The sequence below is a fragment of the Varanus komodoensis genome, unplaced genomic scaffold, assembly GCF_004798865.1.
Source record: "Varanus komodoensis strain SLA01 unplaced genomic scaffold, ASM479886v1 scaffold112, whole genome shotgun sequence".
In the NCBI taxonomy this organism is placed as follows: Eukaryota; Metazoa; Chordata; class Lepidosauria; order Squamata; family Varanidae; genus Varanus; species Varanus komodoensis.
In genome coordinates this window covers 127,853-139,161 of record NW_025335322.1, presented here as the reverse complement: position 1 = coordinate 139,161, position 11,309 = coordinate 127,853, and the positions used below count along the sequence as shown (strand labels likewise).

The 11,309-nt window shown below is 50.2% G+C and overlaps 1 protein-coding gene across 1 annotated transcript; it reads right to left on the bottom strand.

Annotated features, from left to right (window-relative positions):
• Window positions 1-548: 548 nt before the first annotated feature.
• Window positions 549-11,302, bottom strand: REM2 (RRAD and GEM like GTPase 2). Its single transcript, XM_044420897.1, has 5 exons — window positions 11,221-11,302; window positions 6,284-6,580; window positions 5,577-5,650; window positions 1,250-1,457; window positions 549-823 (listed from the first exon to the last, which is right to left on the bottom strand). Exons 2-5 carry the CDS (start codon window positions 6,555-6,557, stop codon window positions 549-551), a joined length of 831 nt encoding a protein of 276 aa, XP_044276832.1. The 5' UTR covers window positions 6,558-6,580; window positions 11,221-11,302.
• Between the last annotated feature and the right edge of the window lie 7 nt (window positions 11,303-11,309).

The window sequence follows — 11,309 nt, the reverse complement described above, 5'->3', positions numbered from 1 at the left end:
TGTGAAAGACAAAAGAGATCCAGAAGAAACTCCTGAGTCTCTTGGCAGAAGCTTTTCGTGCCAGTCCGGCATCTTTAAGACATCCTTAATAGTGACATTCAAGGTTAGGGTCGACAAAAAGAAAGAAAGAGGTCTCACCAGAGTGAGGGTGCCTGGAGAAATCTTTGAAAAGGCGAGACAGGCACACGAGTCTGGAGAACAAGAAATTATTTCTACTTTGTGTAAAGTCTCCTACAAGCATCTCAAAAGTTTTTAATAAAACTGGATCTTTTAATGAATCCTTTCAATGCTCCATCATTGAAGGGAGGGGGAAGGGGAAGGGGAAGGGGAAGGGAAATACACAGGTAAAAGTTGTCAGGCAGTGCATTGAAGGTGATCAGAGTTGCACCAAGGGGAATTGCCAGCATCTGGAGCATCCGCTTCTGGGTCATTATGGCTGCTGGCTATGAGGCTTGGTGCATTTGGGGTTGAAGGGGTGTATCTTGTGGAGAGCCTGGTCTTTTCTCGCAGAGACCTCTTGAGCGGCAAGAAAGAAGAGAACACGGGACTCATAGCACTGAAAGGTCGTTGCAGGATTTCGACCTTTGCTTAAAGAAGCGTCCATTCCGGGGCACAAGACTAGAGAGGAAGCGTTTGGCTTTCTTGGTCAGACTCTCGCGACGGCCCCCAGCCCCATCCCGGCTGAAGCCGTCGTCCTCGCGCCGACGGCGCCGCAGTCGGATCTGGCGGATGACGCCTTCGAAGAGCTCCTCCGTGTTGTGATGTAGTGCCGCCGACGTCTCAATATGCTTGCAGTTCATCATTACTGCCAGGCTGCGGCCCTCTGTGAGCGGAGACAGGGAGGAGAAGCAGAGTGAGAGAAGCTGAGTGACCTCTCCTAGTTTCTCTATCTTTTACTCCGAGGAGATAAAGGATTTCCTCTTAACAGCTTCTAAACTCCAGGCAGCTTCCTCTACATGCAGTACAGAAAATAACCGTTGGAATGGAACCGAGATTTTGCTTCCTGACGCAAAGAACGAGATGCCTGTCCCCTTTCTTGTAGCGAAGATGGCTGGGTTGCGAATGGAAGCTTTCCTAAATATTGGAAGGAAGAGCCAGAAATGCCCCATTGCCAACACCTTCTTGCCGCCCGAGCATTTGCTGCCTGAAGCCACTGCGCCACTCTGCCTAAAACTTGGGCCGGCTCCGAGCAGCTGTGCAAGTGAAACCCACCCCCAGGACTTGGGGAATGTGATTCGTTGTGACTCACCCTCTCGTGAGACCTCCCGGGATCGCGCCAAGTCACTCTTGTTCCCCACCAGGATAATGGGGGGGTCAGTGCGAGGGCTCCCGGCTCGCAGGCGCAGGAGCGTGGGGGGCACTCGCGTGAAGCTGCGACGATCGGTCACGGAGAAAACCACCAGGAAGGCATCGCCTGCCTGGAGACAAGATTCCTGCATCCATCCTTCGGGATCGCCCTGCACAGACGTTCGTGAAGAAGAGAAAGCCGACATTGTGTAGGGATTTGGGGGGGAATGCAACGCACAAATACACTTTACTCATACGTCCACTCAGAGGTTACTCTATTAAAGGCATCTGAGCTTGGGGAACTTCCAGCCTACAATTTAAACTTGCCTCTCCAAAGGTCTCACTCTGGTCCTCTGGAAAGCCTCCAACAGGGCATCCCTCCTTTCTCCTAGCAGCTCATCGCTTGGTGAATCTGTGGTGGCTTTTCCCCTCCAGGCTAAAAGGACTCCCTTGAAGCCAGTTCTGGCTAGTTAAGTGTTTAAGCTAAAATATGCAGATATAATGCATCACCCCATGAAGGATGGCCTTCCAGAATGTCCTACCCAGGACAGCCTTGCTCAGCTCTTGCCAATTCAAGGCAGTGTCCTGCTTTTTGGACTCATCTATCTCATATTTAGGGACTGTGGGCGGCACAGTGGTTAAAACTGCTGTGCTGGTTGGTCGAACGGCTGACAGTTCGAATCCACAGACGGGGCGAGCTCCCGTTGCTCCGTCCCAGCTCCTGCCAACCTTGCCGTTCGAAAGCATGCAAATGCAAGTAGATAAAAAGGTACCACTGAACCTCAGTCCAGACAAGACAGAGGTCCTCTTGGTTGGTGGATTGGGCTTCGGGGAGGGTGAACTGAACCTAGTCCTGAATGGGGTTGCACTCCCTCTTAGGGACAAGATCCGCAGCTTGGGAGTGCTTTCTTTCAGCTTTGGCTGATCCATCAGCTGCGCCCCTACCTGGAGTACGGCTGCCTGGCGACAGTGACACACGGGTTGGTGACTTCCCGCCTGGACTTCTATAACGCGCTCTACGTGGGGCTGTCCTTGAAGATGGTCCAGATACTTCAATTGGTTCAAAATGGAGCTGCCAGGCTGCTGACGGGGACTGGGCGTTATGTTCACATGACTCCAGTCCTCTGTCAGCTTCACTGGCTTCCCATTGAAGTCCGGGCCCAATTCAAGGTGTTGGTGATGACCTATAAAGCCCTAAACGGCTTGGGTCCTGGTTACCTGAAGGAGCGCTTACGTCCATATATGCCCAGTCGCCCCCTGAGATCGGCGGGAGAGGCCCTTCTCCGGGAACCCTCCGTGAAGGAAATTAGGAGGGTAGGTACTCGGAGGAGGGCTTTCTCTGCGGTGGCGCCCAATCTATGGAATGCGCTCCCCAGAGAGGTCTGCCTGGCGCCGTCGTTATTTGTTTTTCGGCGCCAGGCGAAGACCTTTTTATTCAAACACTATTTTAATTGTTAATAGTATTTATTCATTTTATTCTTTGACGAGGGCGACTTAATTTATACTGTTAATTTATATTATTTTATGAAGTTTATTTATGGATGTGAGCTGCCCCGAGGCTTCGGCGAATGGGGCGGCATAGAAGTCTCCTAAATAAAATAAAATAAAAAATAAAATAAATACCACTCCGGTGGGCAGGTAACAGCGTTCCGTGCACTTTGGTGTTTAGTCATGCCAGCCACATGACCACGGAGACTGTCTGGGGACAAACGCTGGCTCCCTCGGCTAGGAAACGGAGATGAGCACCGCCCCAAGAGTCAGGCATGACTGGACTTAACGTCAAGGGGAAACCTTTTTATCTCACATTTGGCCTTCCCTGTCTTATTCCACCTTTGACTTTCCCTAACATGATTGTGTCTTCTCCAGGGAGTTTTGCCTTCTCACGATCTACCCGCAAGCAGGGCAGCCTGAGTTTGGTCACTCTTCCTTCTAGGGAAAATCCCAACTTGATTTGATCTCGGCCCCATGGCTCCTTTTTTAACCTACCCGTCTTTTTCCCATTCGGGTTGGGCTTCTCCATTATTGCTTTAAAGTCATGGTATAATCAGAAACAATGTAATAAACATAATGTCAACGTTCCTACTTTGTTTTCCAGATATAGTGATGGAAGTGACTATATTGTTCATTTCAGGGAAGCGGTGTTTGTAAGTGCTGCCTTTAAAGGCTGAAAGCAAAGAGTAGAGCCAAGAACCAAAAAACTCCAGCAAGTTGAAGTTGACGCTCTTAGTGCCCGAAACGGAACCTTAAGTGCTTCAACCTTCCTGAATGAGCAGCAAAAAATAGTACAAATGCCAGGAAGCCATGAAAATCCAGTGCTTCAGGGGCAGTTGGCCATATGGGAAGGTTCCCTAGCTGCAACTTTGAGGTGCAACTCTTTCCAAATCAGCTTGCAACCAAGATCAAAATGCAGCAAGAACAAGCGCTATTGGTTGTGCGGAAGCTCCGTCAGCTGTATGCGTTTCCGTGTTGCACACTGCCACACCTCCTGAAAACGCAATTGTTTTCCACAGCAATATGCCTGTCTGAATGACCCGCTCCTTCCCGTTGATTCCAGACCAGTTTTGTAATTTTATGTGGATTGCATAAAGAGGCACTCCAGCTTCCTCCGCTTCAGGAATGCTGTGAATTTGGGACACATGTCCATATGGCTGTCTGTTCAAACAAATAATATATATATTTTTAAAATCCCAGCCAATTCCATATGGTTGTCCACATTTGCATAAATTTTCACTACAATGGCATGCATTCAACAAAACCAGTCCGAAATAGTAGGAAGGTTTTCTTAGGATCTGCTCCATATTCATGAAATTTCTTCTTCTAAATAGTTACTGGAAACTACCTGTATCTTCCTTAACAACCGTTTGTGCCTCCTTAGGACAACTGTGCTTACATTTCATGTTTGTCACTCTTTTCCTCTGCCAAGTAACGCACTATATTTAAACTCAGCATGCTGCCTTGAAAGTTTTGCTTGAAGAACAACCTAATTGTATTTTAAATAACACATCTCCTTTTTTGCCCAGTTTTTTTTCCTGATTGTGTCCCCTGGCATAGCAAAGCGCTGCAGAGAACACTTAGGTATTTTGCCCTTTTCTTCTAGAAATCTCACTCATTTTTATTTAACCACCATTTAATAATTAATATCCGTAATTTTAATAATGATAATAATCTTACACAGTCACATGTTCTTTTTCTCCTTTCTTTTTTCTTTAGTTATGAACTGTTGCTTATGTTGTGTCATTATTGAATGTTTTAATTGTATTTTATATTACTCTTTGTATCTTTTGTAAGCCGTCCTGAAGCTTGTTGCAAAGGACAGCATAGAAATGCTTAAATTAAATTAATTAAATTTTCTGTGATTTAACTTGTTGTGGCCCAGATATCCGCTAGGTTTAAGGAAGGATTAGCTCGTTTCTAAAACAAAATTTAAACCATTTCTTAGAATGCTGAAGCTCTTATCGGCTGCCACTTTCTATGCATGTACAGAATGCTGGAAGGGCGCAACGCAAAAATGGAAAACCAAGGCAAACGCCAGAACATTGGCATAATCTGCTCCCAGCCACAAACCAACTCCTGTCGGGCTATAACATGCCTTTTTTCACACAACTTTGCTTACACTGGGGCTGTTACTCAGTTAAACAAGTTTTAGCAAACTCTTTTCATGGTACTAACATCAGGTTTGTTGAAGGGGGGACTTTCACGGAGATGAAATCTCTCCCAGTCCCGAAAGTCCAGATCCAAATTCTTTCCCCTAACCAAGCCTGTTCATTAAAACATTCAAGAAATGGAAAATCCAATCCCAGATCTCCATCCTCCTGCTGAGCTTAACTTGATTCAGTCTGCATGCATTTGCATATCAATAAACCAATACTTCGAAGACAAGAGCTTTTTTATTTTTAGTGCATGTCTCAGCTTAGCAAAGGCCTTTCTTCTGATGCGTGTAATGTCAGAGGCAGAGAGCTATTTCTACAACAGGCTAACCCTCCATAGGGTTGCATACCCTGCATACATTAAAACAATTTTAAAATGTTTTTAAGCAGGTTGCCAGGCTCATCCACAGATAAGCTTTAAAGTCCATCGAAAGACTTTCAGGCAGTTAATCCAACCTTTGGGATCCTGCGATTCCAATCCTGTGAATTCTAAGAGATCCCCTTTTCAGCAAGGCTTCTACGCAAGGAAACGGGTCTAGCACTGAAGCCTGAATGTGGCAACCTTAAACCGGATAGCACGTGTCTCTTGACTTAATACTATTTTTCCCACTCAGAGCCCTTCTGTGAGAAGATATGGCCTACCTGATCCCAGATGTCATACAGTACTAGTGTGACTTCTTCGTCATCCACACAAAACCTCCGTTCGTAGGAATCCTCTGGGGGAAAAAAGCACATCTGAATGCGTGCGTGGATTGCGAATGGTGGAATTACAACAAACACTGATATTTTGGGTAGACATTGATGAGAGGAGACGATTTAGCAGGCATGTGGATGGAGGCGATCTGGGGCAAGGGACGGCCATTTTATCGATATTGGCACACTGTCTCGGACCGAGTTTCTAGCGGATCGGTTCAATCGCCGATGTTTAAGGCCTTGAACAAAGCCATCGGATTTAACAGTATGCAACTGCCTGGAAAATGAAATTATTTGTAGAGAGCACTGCATGCTGGTCCAAGCATTTTACCAAGATAAACATCATGGATTATATGAGGATCACTTTGTGGCAACGGATGGGAGTGCTAAGATGGCCTCCATGTTTTCAAGATGTGAAAACTGTCCCCTTCACATCCATTCCTTGCTGTTCCTGCAGCATTTAAGAGTCCAGGGCAAAGATGGGCTACTTCCGAAACCCTGGCTAACCAATTCAACACAAGGCCTGCCTTTCCGCACTGCCAAGAGAAGCCGCATGTGTCGCAGCTTCGCCGTTTGCACAGACCTGGAGGAGGAACAGGGTAGAACAGGGCCACCTCCCCGCCCCCGCATCCACGCCGCCCCCCCCCCTCGCTCACCTGTGTGCTCTTCCTCATGATGGGCCCCCCCTTTCAGGCCTGCAAAGATGGCTGCCAGCGTGGTCTTCCCCACACCACTCTCTCCAAGCAGCATGACTTTGTAGGGGCCTCGACACCCAGCAGGACTTGCGCCCGCGGCACTGCCTGCCTCCGGAGAGCTGGGGGGGGAGTCCAGTTCGTCCACGGCGGAGGCTCGCACGAGCTGGTGCTTGATCGGCAAAGGCATGCTGCCACGCCGTGGTCCGGCTCCTGCGAGCGCTGCGGGAAGCGTCATGGTGCTCGGGCAGCTGCAAGAAGCTGGGACAGAGACATAAGAGCGGGAGCTGTCCAGGTGTTTCCCAGCATCTCTCAGGATGCTGATGTTGTTCGGCCAGTGGCCAGCCACGTCCCCCCACCATGCCCTGGCTTTTCCGCATCTCCCCCCCGATTCTAAACGTTTGCAGGGTGGCGGCAAGAGCTCCCAGCTACAGCATGCTGGCATTTTTAGCCCTGCCTGTCTTACTTGTGGTTCTGCCCCCTTTGCCTCGGCCCCCTCCAGGGCATCTGCAAAACTGAATTCAGCACCTGGTTTGGAAAAGGTTCTGCAGCCTAGAACCACACCGTGGCTTGAGAACAGGAAAGCTGAGAAAGGCTTGTCCAGATGCCTAATTAATCTGCGGCCCTTCTCTGGGCGCTCCCTGAGAGGCACGCGGAGTGGAGACCAGCGAGGCCTTTCCTGTGTTGGCACCAGATCTGTGGCCACTTCTCCTCAGGGAAGCTCCAACTGCCAGACTCCCACATGGTGGCATATTTAGGGGTCAGTGAAAAACATTTTTTAAAAATTCCCCAGGCCTTTAAAGCATCATTCGCCTAAGCAAAGCTAGTATTTAGTTTTTTTTTTTGCAGTGTGTTTCTCTTCCCAAGGCAGTTTATAATGTAACCACTAAAACACTGATTTGATTATAACCTATGAGAACAATGAAATTGCATAAGAGAGCATGAAATAACCTTAAAATAATGACAGCAGATAAAACTGTAATTAAAACAGGGAGCCAAAAATCACTCCAGAGCAGACTGGCATAAATGTCAACTTGTAGGGTTCTTCTAAAAGGTAGATAACAGTTAAATACATAATAAATAGTAATTAAGCATTATTTATTGCTTAGAGATAAGAGCTCTAACAAAGCCAACCGAATTAATTGAAGTCACTCAGTGTCTCCTACTACAAATGAAGCTCCGATCGTTTGTAAATTTTATTGCACAACGGAGAGATACAACAACATTCCCCAGGCATCCTTGTGTTCCTCTGTGTCAGAGGGAATGTGTGAACAAGAAGGCGGAAACAAGGGACCTTTTGCCCTTATGATCATCCACAAATATCTCTGAGAAACCGCGTGAGCTGCTCTGCCCACTTCCAGTGTGTGCGCGATCCTATTTTGGCCACAGTGCCACACAAAACAGCGAAGGCTGACCTGCCAGACTAGTGACGCCGAAGAAAAGCTCATGGGCACAGGCACTGCCCCATGGCTGGCAGTAAACACAGGGGGAATGCTTAACACTGCAGACACCGACGCAAACAATGTCTCTGGAGATGTGGCAATAAATACGGAATCATAGAATAGAGGGGTTGGAAGGGGCCAAGAAGGCCATCAGGTCCAGCCCCCTGCTGTTGCAGGACACCAGTTCACACCATCCCACTCAGATGACTGTCCCGGTTTGCCTTGAATGTCCCCAGTGTGGGAGAGCCCACCACCTCTCTGGGCAGCTGGTCCCACTGTTGTGCTGCTCTGACAGTGAGGAAACCTTCCCTGATATCTAGCCTGAATCTGGGTTGTCACAGCTTGCATAGATTATTCCGTGTCCTACACTCAAGAAGATATCTTGACCTTCCTTTTTGTGACAGCCTTTGAGGTCCTTATGGAGGGATAGCATGCCCCCCACCCCCCCCCTTCAGCCTGTATTCTCCAGGAAGAGGAATCTGAGAGGCAAAGATGAGATTGTACACAAGGGGAAGGTTTTCAGCATCACACACACACACATACGCACCAGTTGTGGCCATAAAATTAGATGTGCATAAACTCCTCTCTCTGTATTTCACACCCATAACCAGAGACAGAAAAGCGCACAACATGCAGCTCAGAAATGCATGTGCTGTTCCACCTGCGCTCTCACACACTCACAAACGCCTCACAAATTCATTCGCCCTCGTTACACGGCAGAGTCCAAAGACAGAAAAAGCACACCACGGGGTCACCTGCCCTCTTTTCTTGCTCCGCAGCACAAATGACTTTTGTGATGTGCTCCAATTTCTGTAAATGTCTGGCTTACTCAGGGTTTGCATGCAGTTGGACACCTGTTCTATGCAGCTGGAAGGACGGACGGACGGACAGACGGAAGGAAGGAAGTTTCTGTGCAGTTGGAAATTGTTTTCCATTAACACAGTTCTGAGAGGTGCTCAGGCCTGGGAGACGGAGATCAACAGCGCCAAATTTTTGTGCAGTTGAGAGCAATGCTTACAATAAACTCTGGGACTGCCATTATGGTGGTCTATCTGACATCCCATGTAGCTTGTGCCCCTTTGCAAGTTACCCGGAGAGACATCTGCTCGGGAAGCCAGCTTTCTGGTCCCTGCTCTTTACTTGTGACTTGCACGTTCAATACTTTGCTTCTCCTCCCCTTTGTTTGCAGGCTTGTTCTTCCCGACTGAGTGCCTGTTCGTTGCAGACACAAGACAGCCAGAAATTCAACAGGAAAAGCGTTCTCCAGGCTGGAGATCCAATCCTGGGTGATGTTTTGCTGCTTCTACATCTGCTGGTGTGCAGATTAATGCAAGGTTCAGGATTCCTGCTGGAAGATGGGGAAAGATGGCCATCGTAAAGGAAACGGATGGAGAAAGGAAGTAGCCGGGCTCCAGGCAAGAAAGCAAACCGCTCCGGGGATGCCAGCAAGAGGGTCCAAGAGATCAAGCCACAAGCCACTCCCGCTTCTCACCCACAACACACACCTCCAGTAATTAAAATCAGGGAGTGCCCACACGATGGGAGGGGGGGATCAGCTCTTTCCTTCTTCTTTTTTTTGCAAGCGCTCTTCTGGCTGGAAGCTTACTCAACAGACGACTAGGCGCAAGAGACACGAAGTTCCTCCGGCCCGAGGCCCACATAAAAACCGGGCACACCCACTGGGCCATGTGCAGTCGGCAAAGTACATCGACAGAAGGACGCGGTTCCACTTTGCCGTGGCTGCACGACAGCTTGCGCTCGTGTCCGTGTCCTTGGAAAACGCGCGCACACTTCCTGCACACAAGCAGTATTCGTGGAAGCATCTCGTCGCCTGGGTCTGCCCACCAAAGCTTGCACATGTTCGGAAAACCGGCATGCCCTCGTTTGATCCCTCGGATGGGTGGCTTGCTCTGATGCACCAAGGGACCCGGACCCCAGAGATGCTTGCATAGCGGTTACTGTGTGAACGGGGGCACGGCACACGCATGGAGAGGTTCAAAGCCAGACGGAGAGCGTGTTGGCATCCTAACGCGTCTCACACATACCCAGGTGCTTTAGGATTACGTTGGCTGAGGTGCTTCAGCACATGGGGGCAGAAGCAGAAACACCACACACAGAGTGTAGCATTTTGCACTGTGTGCATGCACACACTTACAAAAACGGGGGGGGGGGGGCATTCCAAGCGTTCGTGCCTACCCGAACCTAAAAGCCTTCGGTTCTTCGGGCTTGTGGCACGGCACTGAAGGCTCAAGATATTCCTGCGCAGCCACCCAGGATCCCACAAAAACAAACACAGCAACACAAGCAGTGCATGGGTTGAATGCCCTGCAAAAGAACACGCGGCACACACGTCCACGCGCTGCGTGCACACAAGGCTCACTGGTGCCATGAAGACACGCTCTCCTCTTTGCAAAACCACAAACTCGCTTTTTTTTCCCTAGGACTCCGATCAAGCTTCCCTTTGGCCAAATCTGGTTCTACTGGATTCCCAACCCTTGGATACAAAAACCGCCTCGCACCTAAAGGCACCCTTGCATATAAGGTCGTCTGAAGCACCTTTCCAGCAGAACTCGGAAGGAATCTGTCATGAGCTGGGTTCCACATCCCTGTTCCGGCAGGTTCGTCAAAATCCACCTTGCTCAAAGCAAAACGGAGAAGCCAGTTTGCACGGTACGTCTTTGCCACACTCCGCGACCGAAAATGTTGCCATGCACAGCGGCGGGGGGTGGGCAGACGGGGCGGGGGGGGGCAGGAACCGTTGGAATCCCCGCAACCTTGGGGTGCAAAATCCGCCCCGCTCCAGCCCGCTGCAGCACGAAGTCACAAAAAGCGCGCACAATCGCTTGCAACACTATCTGGGGCGCAAGCTTTTTCCAGCAGGCGAGAGCCTGCGTCGTCGGATGCCGCGGCAAAGAGGCAGGTTTTCACGTGGAAGCTCGCTCGCTAGCTCGCTCGCTCTGTTTCTCACGGCATCAGCAACTCGGGTCGCTCGCGCGCGCGCCCTGTCTCAAGCAGCAGCAGCAGCTCGCACGCTCGGCCATGTTCTTCCCAAGCCCCCGCACCAATTCCGGGCAACCCCGCCGGCCCGGCATGCCCTTTTCTCATCGAGACGCCTGTTGGAGACATGTTGACAAAGGCACAATAGCCCGCCGCGGTAACGGCCGCCCGGGGAAGCTCCACCGCGGCGCCCCCGTCGCCTTCCGCTCCCCGCGAGGGCCGTTTTGCGCCTCCGACCTGCAGCTTCCCGCTGCCTTTTCCGCGGGAGCCAAAAGCGGGTGAGTTTTCCACCCTTCCTCCACCTCTGTCCGAGCGACCCCCTCCCTAAAACGCTTCTTCCCCTTCCTTCCGGGAAAACCATCACAACAATGCATACACGCAGGGATGCCCCACCCTGGAGAGGTCGCTCCTGGGTGCGAACCGGCGTCCCCTGCCCACACGGACGCACCCGGCCCGGCGCACCTGTTTGCTCCTCGCCAGAACCCGGAGCGCGGGCGTCCGATTTGGAGGGGAACCCGGCGATCCTCGCAGCTCGCGCAGTCCAAATGTGC

Excerpts from the sequence above, each read along its gene's own strand:
- REM2 (XM_044420897.1), bottom strand. The coding sequence starts at position 6,557 with ATGACGCTTCCCGCAGCGCTCGCAGGAGCCGGACCACGGCGTGGCAGC. Across the intron at positions 5,651-6,283 it reads TCATGAGGAAGAGCACACAG|AGGATTCCTACGAACGGAGG; the intron begins GTGAGCGAGGGG and ends TTTTTCCCCCAG. Across the intron at positions 1,458-5,576 it reads TGTATGACATCTGGGATCAG|GGCGATCCCGAAGGATGGAT; the intron begins GTAGGCCATATC and ends ACGTCTGTGCAG.